Source organism: Volvox carteri (genome assembly GCF_000143455.1).
Source record: "Volvox carteri f. nagariensis unplaced genomic scaffold VOLCAscaffold_31, whole genome shotgun sequence".
Classification (NCBI taxonomy): domain Eukaryota; kingdom Viridiplantae; phylum Chlorophyta; class Chlorophyceae; order Chlamydomonadales; family Volvocaceae; genus Volvox; species Volvox carteri.
The window spans coordinates 217,084-228,307 of NW_003307574.1; the positions used below are offsets into that span (position 1 = coordinate 217,084).

General features: G+C 56.2%; 2 protein-coding genes across 2 annotated transcripts in view; one reads left to right on the forward strand and one right to left on the reverse strand.

The window, feature by feature from the left end:
- VOLCADRAFT_105607 (uncharacterized protein) overlaps window positions 1-9,231 on the reverse strand; it is a gene marked incomplete at its 3' end in the record, with an annotated part of 23,653 nt that extends 14,422 nt beyond the window's left edge. Inside the window, exons 1-12 of the mRNA XM_002952646.1 lie at window positions 9,064-9,231; window positions 8,883-8,970; window positions 8,037-8,383; window positions 6,195-6,234; window positions 5,595-5,720; window positions 5,011-5,173; window positions 3,915-4,177; window positions 2,336-2,466; window positions 1,564-1,893; window positions 1,139-1,394; window positions 787-853; window positions 270-370 (exon numbers count right to left, since the gene is read on the reverse strand). Of these exons, the coding sequence (XP_002952692.1) occupies window positions 270-370; window positions 787-853; window positions 1,139-1,394; window positions 1,564-1,893; window positions 2,336-2,466; window positions 3,915-4,177; window positions 5,011-5,173; window positions 5,595-5,720; window positions 6,195-6,234; window positions 8,037-8,383; window positions 8,883-8,970; window positions 9,064-9,188 (2,037 nt within the window). The 5' untranslated portion in view covers window positions 9,189-9,231. The remainder of the gene's footprint in view (window positions 1-269; window positions 371-786; window positions 854-1,138; window positions 1,395-1,563; window positions 1,894-2,335; window positions 2,467-3,914; window positions 4,178-5,010; window positions 5,174-5,594; window positions 5,721-6,194; window positions 6,235-8,036; window positions 8,384-8,882; window positions 8,971-9,063) is intronic.
- A 735-nt stretch (window positions 9,232-9,966) lies between these two features.
- VOLCADRAFT_105608 (uncharacterized protein) lies at window positions 9,967-11,224 on the forward strand (the record flags this gene model as incomplete). Its single annotated transcript, XM_002952582.1, has 3 exons — window positions 9,967-9,996; window positions 10,168-10,604; window positions 10,876-11,224. 3 exons carry the CDS (start codon window positions 9,967-9,969, stop codon window positions 11,222-11,224), a joined length of 816 nt encoding a protein of 271 aa, XP_002952628.1.

Consider the following 11,224-nt stretch of genomic DNA (forward strand, 5'->3'; position numbering starts at 1 on the left):
CTCCCCTTCTCCCCACTCGCCTGTAGGTGCCTTGACACGCTCATATCTTGACGGGACGAGGCCCCGTCAGAGCCCAGCCCACCACAGTCGCCGCCACTTCCACCACCGCAACCACGACCACAAGCCCCGAAACCACAGACAGCACAGCGGTAGAAACCGCAGGCGGCGGCGGAGCGCCGCCGCAACATCCGCCGCAGCCGCCGGCCGGCCCGGCCCCCCCCCAGTGCCGCTGCCGTAATCGCCGCCACACACAGCCCGCAGCCCGCCACCGCCGACACGGTACAGGCCGTCACCACGAAGGCTCCGGAGCCTGGGCGGAGGCTGCGGCCGACGCCGGTGCTCGTGGTTTCGGAGTCGCCGTTGTCGTCCCCTGGCGGGAAGGAAGGTCCAGGGAGGGGTGATCAATCCCGAGATTTAGGTCGTTTTCCAGGACTTGGGGCTCCGTAGTGGGGGCGGCTATCCGCAGCGGCGGCGGCAGCGGCAGCCCTAACCCGCCGCGCGATGGCATTTTCACGCACCCTCCCGTGCGACGATGATGACGGTGCATTCTTCCGACCACACCCCGCCCCAACCCAGGCCTTCCTTCGCCCTACGTCTCCGCACCCCACTGCCGTACAGGTCCTGCCGTACCTCTCCTCTCCCCTTACACACCACCATCCAGTACACCCTCATCATTTCCTTCCCGCGGCCAGGTTGTTTATTAAAACACACACACATACCCATACAGACACCACCGTGCAGTACTCAGCCCCCCGTCCCCTCCCTCCCCCCCAGCCTCAACCCCACTGTCAGACTTCGTACGGGGAAGATGCGGCACGATGTCCAGGGATGCACGATAGCGACGGAGGTAGGCCTGGCGGAACAGCGGCGGAGGCGGTGGCGGCGGTGGTCGAGAGTTACAAGGGAAAAACGGTTGTCGCGCGTACGGCAATTAAATGATGATGATGATGATGACGACGATGCAAAAATTTACATAGGGACAAATCAATTTACTGGGATTTAATCGCCGGGGGCTGCCTAGCTGACGTACCGGGAAAGGTGCACATCGTACGGCAAGAGTGTGGCACAGGGGTCAAGGGGGAGAAGGGGGGAAGGGCGATGAGCGGGGGAGAAGTACGGCGCCGCCGGGACAGCATACCTGCGGTAAGTAGTGTGCTGCCGCCGCTGCCTGCGCCTCCGCCAGTGCCTCTTCCAGCGTCCGTACAACCGCCGTCGCCGCCGCCGCCGTGGTGTCCAACGCTGTACGACGCCCAAAGTTCGCCGTCGCCAGGCGCCGCTGTCGACTTTGCTGCTGCTGTGGCGACGACGGCGGCTGAGCGGCTGTGTTTCCAAGATTTGTTTCGACTTGTATGACACCTGATTTCATGTCGTCAAGAATTGACTGCAAAAGGTCGCTGCCGTACGGAGGGAAAACGGGGCAAGTCAAGGAAGGGGCCACTCCAAACTGCAAGCCCCTCCCATGAAACCCTGGACGTCCTACCCCTACAGATAACAATCTGGCCAGGAGTGTATTCAAGCCTTGGAACGTTTTGGATTTTGCATATTGTACGACACCGTACTCACTTGTAGTACGTGGCGCCCGCCATTCTCAGTCCCATGGCCAGGTTGGGGCTGTTGAGGCCTTCCACCAAAAGCGGCAACGCCGAAACCAAGACGCCAGTGTCGTACCCTGCCTGCGACCACAAGTCCGTGCGTTGCGATACCAAGTACGGCAGCCGTACGGGCGAGACGCTGACGAGCGGCAGGACCAGAGGCGGCAACGCTGCCGGCGAAGATGAAGCAGCTGTTGCCGCAGTAATGGCGGCGGCGGCCTCGCCGTCAACATCGTACCGGTCAGGCGACGCCAGGTACGACAGCAGCTCATAGGCCATGAGCTTCGTGAAGGTATCGGACCTGCGTACGGCGGCAGGTACGGGAGGACGACCGGCGGGAAGGTAATCAACTTACAGCACGACCGGCATGACCCGCCGCAACTGATCCCACAGACTCCCGCCACATCGACACCCCCCTCCCTCCCCTCTTCCCCCCCTCCCTCCCCTCTCCCCCCCCCTCCCTCCCCTCTCCCCCCCCTCCCTCCCCTCTTCCCCCCCTCTCTCCCCTCTCCCCCCCCCTCCCTCCCCTCTCCCCCTTTTCCCTCCCCTCTCCCCCCCCTCCCTCCCCTCTCCCCCTTTTCCCTCCCAATGCCCCAGGACGAACGTGCACATGGGCTCGCAAAACACATACGCGTCCCTCCTCACAAAAGCGAGGTATTCCCCATGGATTTGATGTTTCACACAACGTACAAAATGTGTTTCTGACGTACACGACCTTTTAAGCCACATACACACGCACACACGTGCCGTACATGCTGCTCACAGCCCCCACGAGATTCGACTCCAGCAGCAGGGGAGCGAAGTTGACGAGACGCCGGCTCTCCACGCGGCGGCCGCCGTCGTCACCACCGTCGTCATCACCTCCTCCTCCGACCTGTACGGCGTACGGACACAGCTCCGGGGTGCAGGCCGTCAGGCCGCCGCCGCCGCCGCCGCCGCTGCCGCCAAAGTCCCGCACGCAGATGGTTTCGGATCCGGGAAGACGTGCCACTCGAACCGCTTCCTGTAGCACCTGTGTATTACTGCTACTGCTGCCACTGCCACTGCCACTGCCAGGGCTGCTAGTGCTGCCGTCGGTGGTGGTGGCCGTTGAGAATAACTGTGCGGCAGTAGCGTTCGTCATCGCGACGTAAGGCCCATGAAGGGGGTTCCCCGAGCCAGGCGGCAGGGGGGAAGACGCAAAAGGGGGGCCCAGGGGCTTTCGAATGGCACGGATGGCACGGATGGCACACCTCTATGTACGGCTTCATGCAAGGGGAGCATGAATCTGAAATGTGAAGATTGGCAGTGCTCCGGTCCACCCCGTGTTGCCGCACCCCCACCCTGTGTTGCCCTACCGATCCTCCCTTTTGTTTTTCCGCCCAATTTTTTCACTTGTGTTTTCAATACAATTTTTCCGGTTCTCCTCATCCCCCTTGGTCACGCTTGCTTGCTACGTTATGCGTTCGCGAATTCTTACACCTGTACGACCCTTCATTGCTCATCGTCCTGCGGCGCCTTTGCTTTCTTTGCCCTAGTTTTTCTTGGGTTGTCTTCATCGCTTTGCTTACGCTCGCTACCTTACTAGTTTTCCTTCAGCGGCACTTCGCATGCGTTTCTTATTCATTTGCCGCTGCTCAACAATTTTCTTGCGCTCTGTTTGGCATGTGCTTTTGCCCGGCGCCTCTGTCGCTTGTGCCACCTGGCCAGGTGAGTCCTAGCGGGTCCGAGCTTTGTCGTTGTTTCGCGCTACGTCGGCTGGCTAGCAAGTTGGGCTGGTTCGGTTGGTCGGGTCTTGGGCGTGTTAGGTGGGGGGCTGGGAGGAGCTCTCGCATGCCAGCAAACAGCTTATCAAACAGCAAATCAGATTAAAATTTCGTTCACCAATTCTGCCGCTAGGTCGGCGTACACTTACGGTACTTTCTGCTGTGTGCCGCCTGACTTTTTACTACTACGGTTTCCTTTGTATTTCCGTTTTCTTTACGACTTTCCTCTTTCATCTCTGCGGCTAGGTCGTCATTTCGCTTTTTCTCCCATGGACTCGGCAGCCTTTGGACTCGGCCGCCTAGGTATTCTTTCGCTAGATTGCGAATCTGGCCGGCCATGTCGCCGCGATGACTACTTCCCAAGTCACTACTGGTTGGCAACTTCTTAAAATTTCTTGATGCGGTATCTATCCATTCCTGGAGAAATAGTATCCGTCTATCTCTGGTATCAGCATCACTCGTCTGTGGTTTGCCTTCCCTTTTTTTCGGACTTGGAGCCAATCATTCCCACGCTGCAAACCTCTCGGCCCGCCAACGTGCGGGGTTCCCCTGTTGTCCAGGTGGATGAGTACCTCACCCGCATCTGCGCCACGAAACCCGCCAGCACCAGCACACAACGCCCCCTTGCAAAACCCGAGCTGCCGTGGCTGCAGCCCTCGTCCGGCTCGGATGGCGCCGCCCCCGCCAGCAGCCGCGCCATGATGCGGAAGGCCTCCGCCGCCGCTGCCGTGTCGAGCAGAGGCTGAAGCGTGGAGGAATCGAAATGGACGCCCTGACTGGACCCGTGGGTCTGTGCAATGCTCGTCCAGATTGCCTGGAGGTAGGACAACTGGGAGCAGCCTGCGGCCAAGCACCACGGCGGTGAAAATACATGAAAAAGAACACAAAGAAATAAAATACAAAAAAAATTAAACACATCTACACATATATACGTATGTATGTGTACGGCATAGGAGGAAGGGGGCAGGGGCGTGGGAAGGGTTGAGATACCTGCATGCTAAACTACCATCCAACTGTGCCGAACCAATTAATCCATAATAAAAATAATGAAAATGATAAAGAATAAAAAGCATATATATAAGGGACCATGCCCCAGCGACTTCATCATGTGCTCATGCGTTTTCGGTTAGGCTGTTGGGAGTTAGAGGTTAATAGACCTAATGGGCGTGAGCGCACCGCGCGTACCTGCAGGCTTTGTGACTGTGGAGCGGTTGAAGATGAGTTGCATGTTTTCGAAGAATGTCCCGCTTACAAGAGCATACGGGCTAAGTATGATGGTGACCTAGTCCTTACGGGGCGCAGCATGCGCACCACTATGACTGAGGCGCCACCCCTGGCATTGGCCAGGTACCTCTCGGAAATCTGGGAGGCCAGGCACGTCGCGCTGAGGCGCTTCGCCCTGAAGCGGACGAGGGAGAATGAAGATGACCTCCCGCGTACCCGCATCAATACCAATACAACGTCCATGGCCCCCCCGGCTTTTACGGACACACCCGCACTTGTGTGCGGAACTTGTAACTTGTAACTTGTATATGGGGATTAGATGCCGGGCAATGGCATGTCGGGCATTGCAGCACTCGCTTGCGCAGCAGGTCCGACCATTTTCCAACCATCAACCACCAACCGGCCCATGTTACAAGCATAACCACCGCGGTGGTGCCCACCCCCCACACCTGCACCCCGCGGCAGGCACAGCGCATAAGGCGGCAGCGGTTCCATCGCCGTCACCGCAGCAGCTGACGCCGCCCCCACTGGTGATGCGGTAACTGTCCTTCGTTCCCGTTCCATGTCGTACATGGACAGGAAGTCCAGCAGCTCAGTCCATGAGGAAGGCACCTGCGGGCGATTGGGGAGGCGCGGTGTCCTTGGAAGTCCGACGGCCCAGCCATGGGACGGCCGAGCCATGGGACGAGTTTAGAACTGCCCCTGCTCCCCTGGCTGGGACGAGCAGGGGCAGTCCATACCATTCGTACAAAAACGTACTTTCCTTTCTGTATCCTGTCTCCCTTCGTAACGCATTCCCCTGCTTGTATGACGAACCATAAAGATCAAAAATGACATACATACACACCAGATATGCACACTGCCCCTCCCCATCCCCAACCTCCCCCCTCCCTCTTCGCCTCATCCCCCCCCTCCCGACCTCCCCGCTTTCTAACCCCCTGCGCTTACCACATGCCGTACGGATAACGCCTGCATTTGTTTACTTTCCCCCGCGTCGCTTTCCCCCTCACCCCACGTGTCTCAAACCTCTCACCCTCATCGCCAGCTGTCTTAACACATCTTCACGGTACAATGTCACCAGCAAGGACCCGTCCAGAGGCAACCCTACGATGGCGCCCTGGTAGCTGCCCAGACTTAGACGCAGCTGCGGAAGAATACTCTGCGGGTGGTTAAGATTCGCAGGGAAAAGAACGGGGAGAAAAGGGGGAGATCGGGAGAAGAAAGTAAAAACATCACGAAAAACACATGACCTGCCAAACACACAACAGCAGTTAAACTAATATTTGCTAAAGAAGCCCAGTCAACCCCAATCCATGGCCTCATACATACACCCTGACTCGCCCGGGTCGCCACCCTGGTCCACATGACCCAACACTCAACCCCCATTCACATACACATATACACATACATACAAACACACACTTGCACATACACACACAACCGCACATACGTACATCGGCACACACATACACACAGCCGCACATACGTACATCGGCACACGCATACACAGCCGCACATACGTACATCGGCACACACATACACACAGCCGCACATACGTACATCGGCACACACATACACACAGCCGCACATACGTACATCGGCACACACATACACACACACTCCGAGTTCTCACATGCCACTCCGTGTTGCCTGGCACCAAGTTGAGCAAGTCCCTGCAAAGGGTGACGACGTGGCAGGCGCCCGATGCAGAAAGAAAAGAGAGAAGGAATTTGTGTTTGCATGTGAGAGGAGAGAAGTGAGGGAAAAGAGTAAGTGACGAGCACGAGTGGGGCGCGTGAGTGAGCAAGAGGAAAGAGGTGGGGCGATACGCCGAAACAAAACACACGCGAGGGGTTATGGCATGCGCTCGCGCAGCGGCGTATATGGCGTTGCAAAGCACGCAGGCTCATGCGCACGTACGCATATCAAAGGACGCACGCTCTGCACTAAGTCATGCGAGATATGTCCCCCAATGACCCGCAGCAAGGGAAATTTATTTACCACACACGGGTGGGCATGTAGCTAATCGGCGCCAACAGGATCTGGGCCGTAACTCCGACTGTTGCACTTCTCCAGTACGGGCCATGCAGGCCGTGCAGTACAACATCGCGCAACAGTCAGACCACCGCCCAACTTTCCGCAGCGTTGCATTAGCAAAGTTTAGGATGGCTGTTCGGGCTTAGGTTTAGGAAGGCACACGCATGGGTTCGCGGTGATGAGGCAGCTGCCCTGTGCATTTGTATAAGAGATGCGTGCAGGGGGCCCCTAGCCTACTGGTATACACCTCCCCCCAAATGGCTGTTATTTTGTTCCCGTATCGCCTTCAAGGGCCTTCAGGGCTTTGCACGCTCCTCCTCTCGTGTTTCCACTAGCTGAAGAGGTTGCTAGCTGGTGGTATGGCCCGGGGGCCCCCCTGTTCTACACAGCTGCCGCTGTGGCTCTTGTTCGGGAATCATTATTAGGGAATTTTCAATGGGTTGATTTCTGATGTTAGAGGGAATTAAATCTGACCAGATTACCGGTAGGTTGTGTTTCCCACAACACGGACTCTGGATGGGTTAAAAGAGATTTGAGGACAGCAGGCGCACACAACACAGACAAGCGCCCGTGTGTACAAACGCAAACGCTTGTGCGTTTGTACATATGAGTACGCATGTATGTGTTCATGCAATCTGCCGCAATGTCTAGTTGTCGCATCCCATGCGGCTGCGGTGGGCGAAGGACGAGTGCATGGTAGTATAGATACACACGACGAACGCTGCTGGTCAGGGAGCACGGTGGAGAGGGGCAGAGAACAGACAAACGCGCACCACCACAAGGCTGTTCCGAAACCGCCGCCCTTTACTGCTGTTGTGGACCGGAACGGAATCTGACATCAACACCGGGGTGCGTTCACCTTCTGCATCTGCGCCAATGTTCTCTTACACAGCGCATTCATGCTTTTCGTTTTGGGGGCCATCGACGGCCAAATGGCAGTTGCCCTTCAGGCCGAAAATGGGTGGGTACCAAGAGGAGTAGCGGGGTGGTTATAACCCATTACCCACGTTGGGCTCCTTGTTTTAAATGAAAGGCGGGGAGACAAGAGACGGCGTTCCCGCATCACGTTATGAGCTTTAGACACTCGTGAAAGAGCGGAAGGGAGGTTTGAGCTCTCGGCATGTGCAAGGGTATATCTGGATACGTTGGTGATTGGGTGGGTCGGCGCGCTCTCCTTTGTAAAATAAGGCTCTTGGAAATCAAGCCTGCAAGGTAGTAGATGCAAGCTGCTAGGTGAGGACCACGTGCCATGTCTTCACACACAACCCCGATAGCAGCAGCAGCAGCAGCAGCAGCAGAAGATACAATAGCAGATGCAGTAGCAGCAGAACCTGACGTATTCATCCGCCACTGCAACAGCCTCAATGGCAATATGTACAGAACTGTGTGTGCGTCTGTGTATGTATATGCGTGTCTTGGGTGAGAGGGAGTGTCTCACCCTAGGTCCGTGAGTTGACCCTCTTCTGCCATTTGCAGTGTCACGGCGGCGGGGTGCAGCAGTACGTCATATGACTGGCTGAAATCCCGACCCGAGAAGTCGGACGAGAATAGCTGTTGCTGGGGCGGCTGCTGTTGTTCGTGCTGCTGCGCTTGTGGCAGCGGGGATGGCGAGGAAGGCAGAGGCGTCGGTGGGCGCTGCTCCCAGAGATGTAGCCATTGGGATAGGGGCACACTGGTGACGTTGAGCGGGATGCCGTACAAGATGGAAAAGCGGGTTAGTGCTGGGGAAAGCCAGGTGCCGTAGCTGTCGGGAAGGGCCACACGGAGACGTGGCGGGGAAGTGTCCTGCGTGGGAGAGGAAGTGGAGAGGAAAGGGACAGGAGGGACGGGGCGGAAGGGTTGTGGATCTGTGGACTGCATTTTGGGTAGGGTTTTGTGGATCGCGTGCTTGACAATCGCGGGTGGCCTGGGGTGCAAGGCGTCGGAAGTTGTGGATGCATTGTGTGCTGCGTTCTTGCCCGCTTTGGGTGAAGAAGGAGCGTTTTTTTCGTGCCCTTGGTAGGGAGCAAAACGTCTTCATTGTAATAAGGTTAACATGGGTTAGTTCAGTTCTTTCAGGATGGGTGCCGCTTCGTATTCGGACCGATCCGGGTTCCCGTTTTTCCGGGACGGGACAGGAGAGAGAATCGTACACGTGAGGCAGGAACTTGGTAGCAAAGGTATCAGACAAGGATATGCTCTTGGATGCACTTGAGCCAACATTGGGTGCATCATTGCGATGTGCATGCAGAAGGTTACGTGCTTTGGGCAACGCCGACACATTCCGCTGCCTAGGTTGACCCACCGTGCTTCCTCGGAGTTCCTGACATTCCGGCACAGTGTTGAAAGATTTGACAATTATTATTGCACCCGTGTCTGCAGATGTACCACAGCTGCAGAGTGGCACCCAGATGTTAGACAATTGGCGCAGAAAGCTATAGACCATGACGGATTTATCCAGCCAGCAACACCGTCATTCCATGCACCTTTTGAGAAGGTTGCTTGTGATGTACTTAGCGCATGAGATGCGGACAGACTCGTCCATAGCAGCCGTAAATCCTGCTACAACGGCAGTCATTTTTAGAAAAATCCATAGGGTACTTCGCTTCATGAATTTTCACGTGAAGAAGCGATCGTTTCATGCGTCGCGGGAGTATAAAGTCAAGAAATTGCGCGATTGCCATGTGCGATAAGGGAGTCACATAAGTTGGTATAGAAAATGATGTTGATCATCCGTAATTTCATATTGGTTATCAGCATGTGCACCGTTCCTCTCCAAAACTGTCCGGTAATGTCGTAACCCTCAACACGTGAGCCATTTACTTTACAATTTCGACAAACGAGATTAAAACACCATTTCTGCAAGAACTTTAATTAGGAATCCGTCGTGGCGCAGTGAGCTAATCGGCGATTATACGGCAATTCAGTTATATATATGACCAAGTGCTCTTTTCGAGACTTAATTGAGGCGCGATAAGAAAATTTGGATATCGTTTGTGGATTATCATAAGCCCTGATGTTGGTTTTGCAGCAATCGTGAGATCGACGCCTAGATCCCCCTACACAACAGCGCAAATACAAGCATCCCTGACAATCCCTCATATAAGATAAATTTACAAATTTGCAACTGCAGTCAAACACTTGAACGCCGGACAAGCACACGACTTCGTAAATATATGGCATCAATGAAACTACTTCCAGTGCACGCACTCAGAAGAAAACGGTTTGTTTATAGACTTTGGTACTCCGCAACTTAGGCAACTTAGGTTTTTAGAGTCGGAGGTTGCTCCGAATCCACGTCACTCCACAAGACTAACGTCAGATGTATCTGCTGTAATTACTTTCCTGAGTATGGCCTTTGAGAATCAAGTGACTCTGTTACTATAAGAATGGCTGTCCAGACAATCCTGCAATCACCTGTAAGGCTCCTGCCTGCGGTCCTTTGGCAACTGTCAACAAATGGCTTAAGATACTTATCCTTAACCAATACGCAATTAGTCCAGGCAAGCTCCGAATTAATCTCTTGTTCCGTCCAGCCCGTTTCCCCTCCAGTCGACAACCAACCCCATCCTCACGGCCTATCCTCCCAGCTCCATCGATCCCCACACCTTCCGCGGCTTCCCTGTTCCACACCCAATACCACACCACCACTCGAATCTGCCGCTTTCTCCGCTTTCCTACCCTTCCGCTGCCATATAGATTTTCAACAACCCCGGCCGGCGTGCACCTGGCTCCGCTCACTAGATTTCCGCCTTGCAGCCTGCGAGGTGCACACCGTCCCGTGGCGGCCCTCATCCGCGTCATCCGCAGCCGTTCACACCAAGCGACACCCCCAGCCGGCCGTGGGAGGTGACGACGCAGCCACTGCCGGCGGCGCCGACGAACGTGGTGGCGGCAGCGTGGGCAAGAGCGCGCCTCGCCCCAAAGCAGAACCCACCAAGGAGATGCATCTCAAGCCGCGAATCGCTGAACATGATCTGACCTATAAACTGCGCCAAATGGAAGGCTGGCTAGCGGACGGCATCAGGTGGGTACCGCCGCTGTCTTTTTGTTTCGGGAATGCATCCTGCATGGTTCCCGATTCAGTTTTGTCCTGGGGGCGTTTTGGATCAGCCGGTACGACTGGGGTGTGAGCCAGGTCCACAGATCGATCCGGGCCATGGCCACTAGTTGGAGAGACTTGGAGCTACAACCCTTCCTAAGCGGCAGGGCAGACCGAGTTGTTCTCGATCGGTTGAGTGGCATCCATTTTGAGTTACTTAGGGTTTAACCTGTCGTACGGTGCCGTACCATGTCAGGACGAAACTGGTGGTGGAATTTCGCGCGGCGGAGCAGTCCGAGGCGGCGGCGGCGCTGATGGACTCCGTCGTGGCGAGGTTGGCGGGTAAGGGCCAGCCGCTGGGTCCCAGGCGGCAGAACAAGGACTCGTGGTTCGTGATGCTGCGGCCGCCCCCGGTCAAACAAAGCAAGCAGCAGCAGGCCAAGCAGCAGCAGCACCCGGCGCCGCTGCCGCAGCAGCAGCAGCTGAAGCAGCAATCTCAGTCACAAAAGGAGGAGGAGACGCGAGAAGGCGAGGAGCAGCGCCTGAAAGGGCAGCTAAGAAGTGATGGTGTCGCGATGCGTGGGGCGCCGAGCACGGCAGCTTAG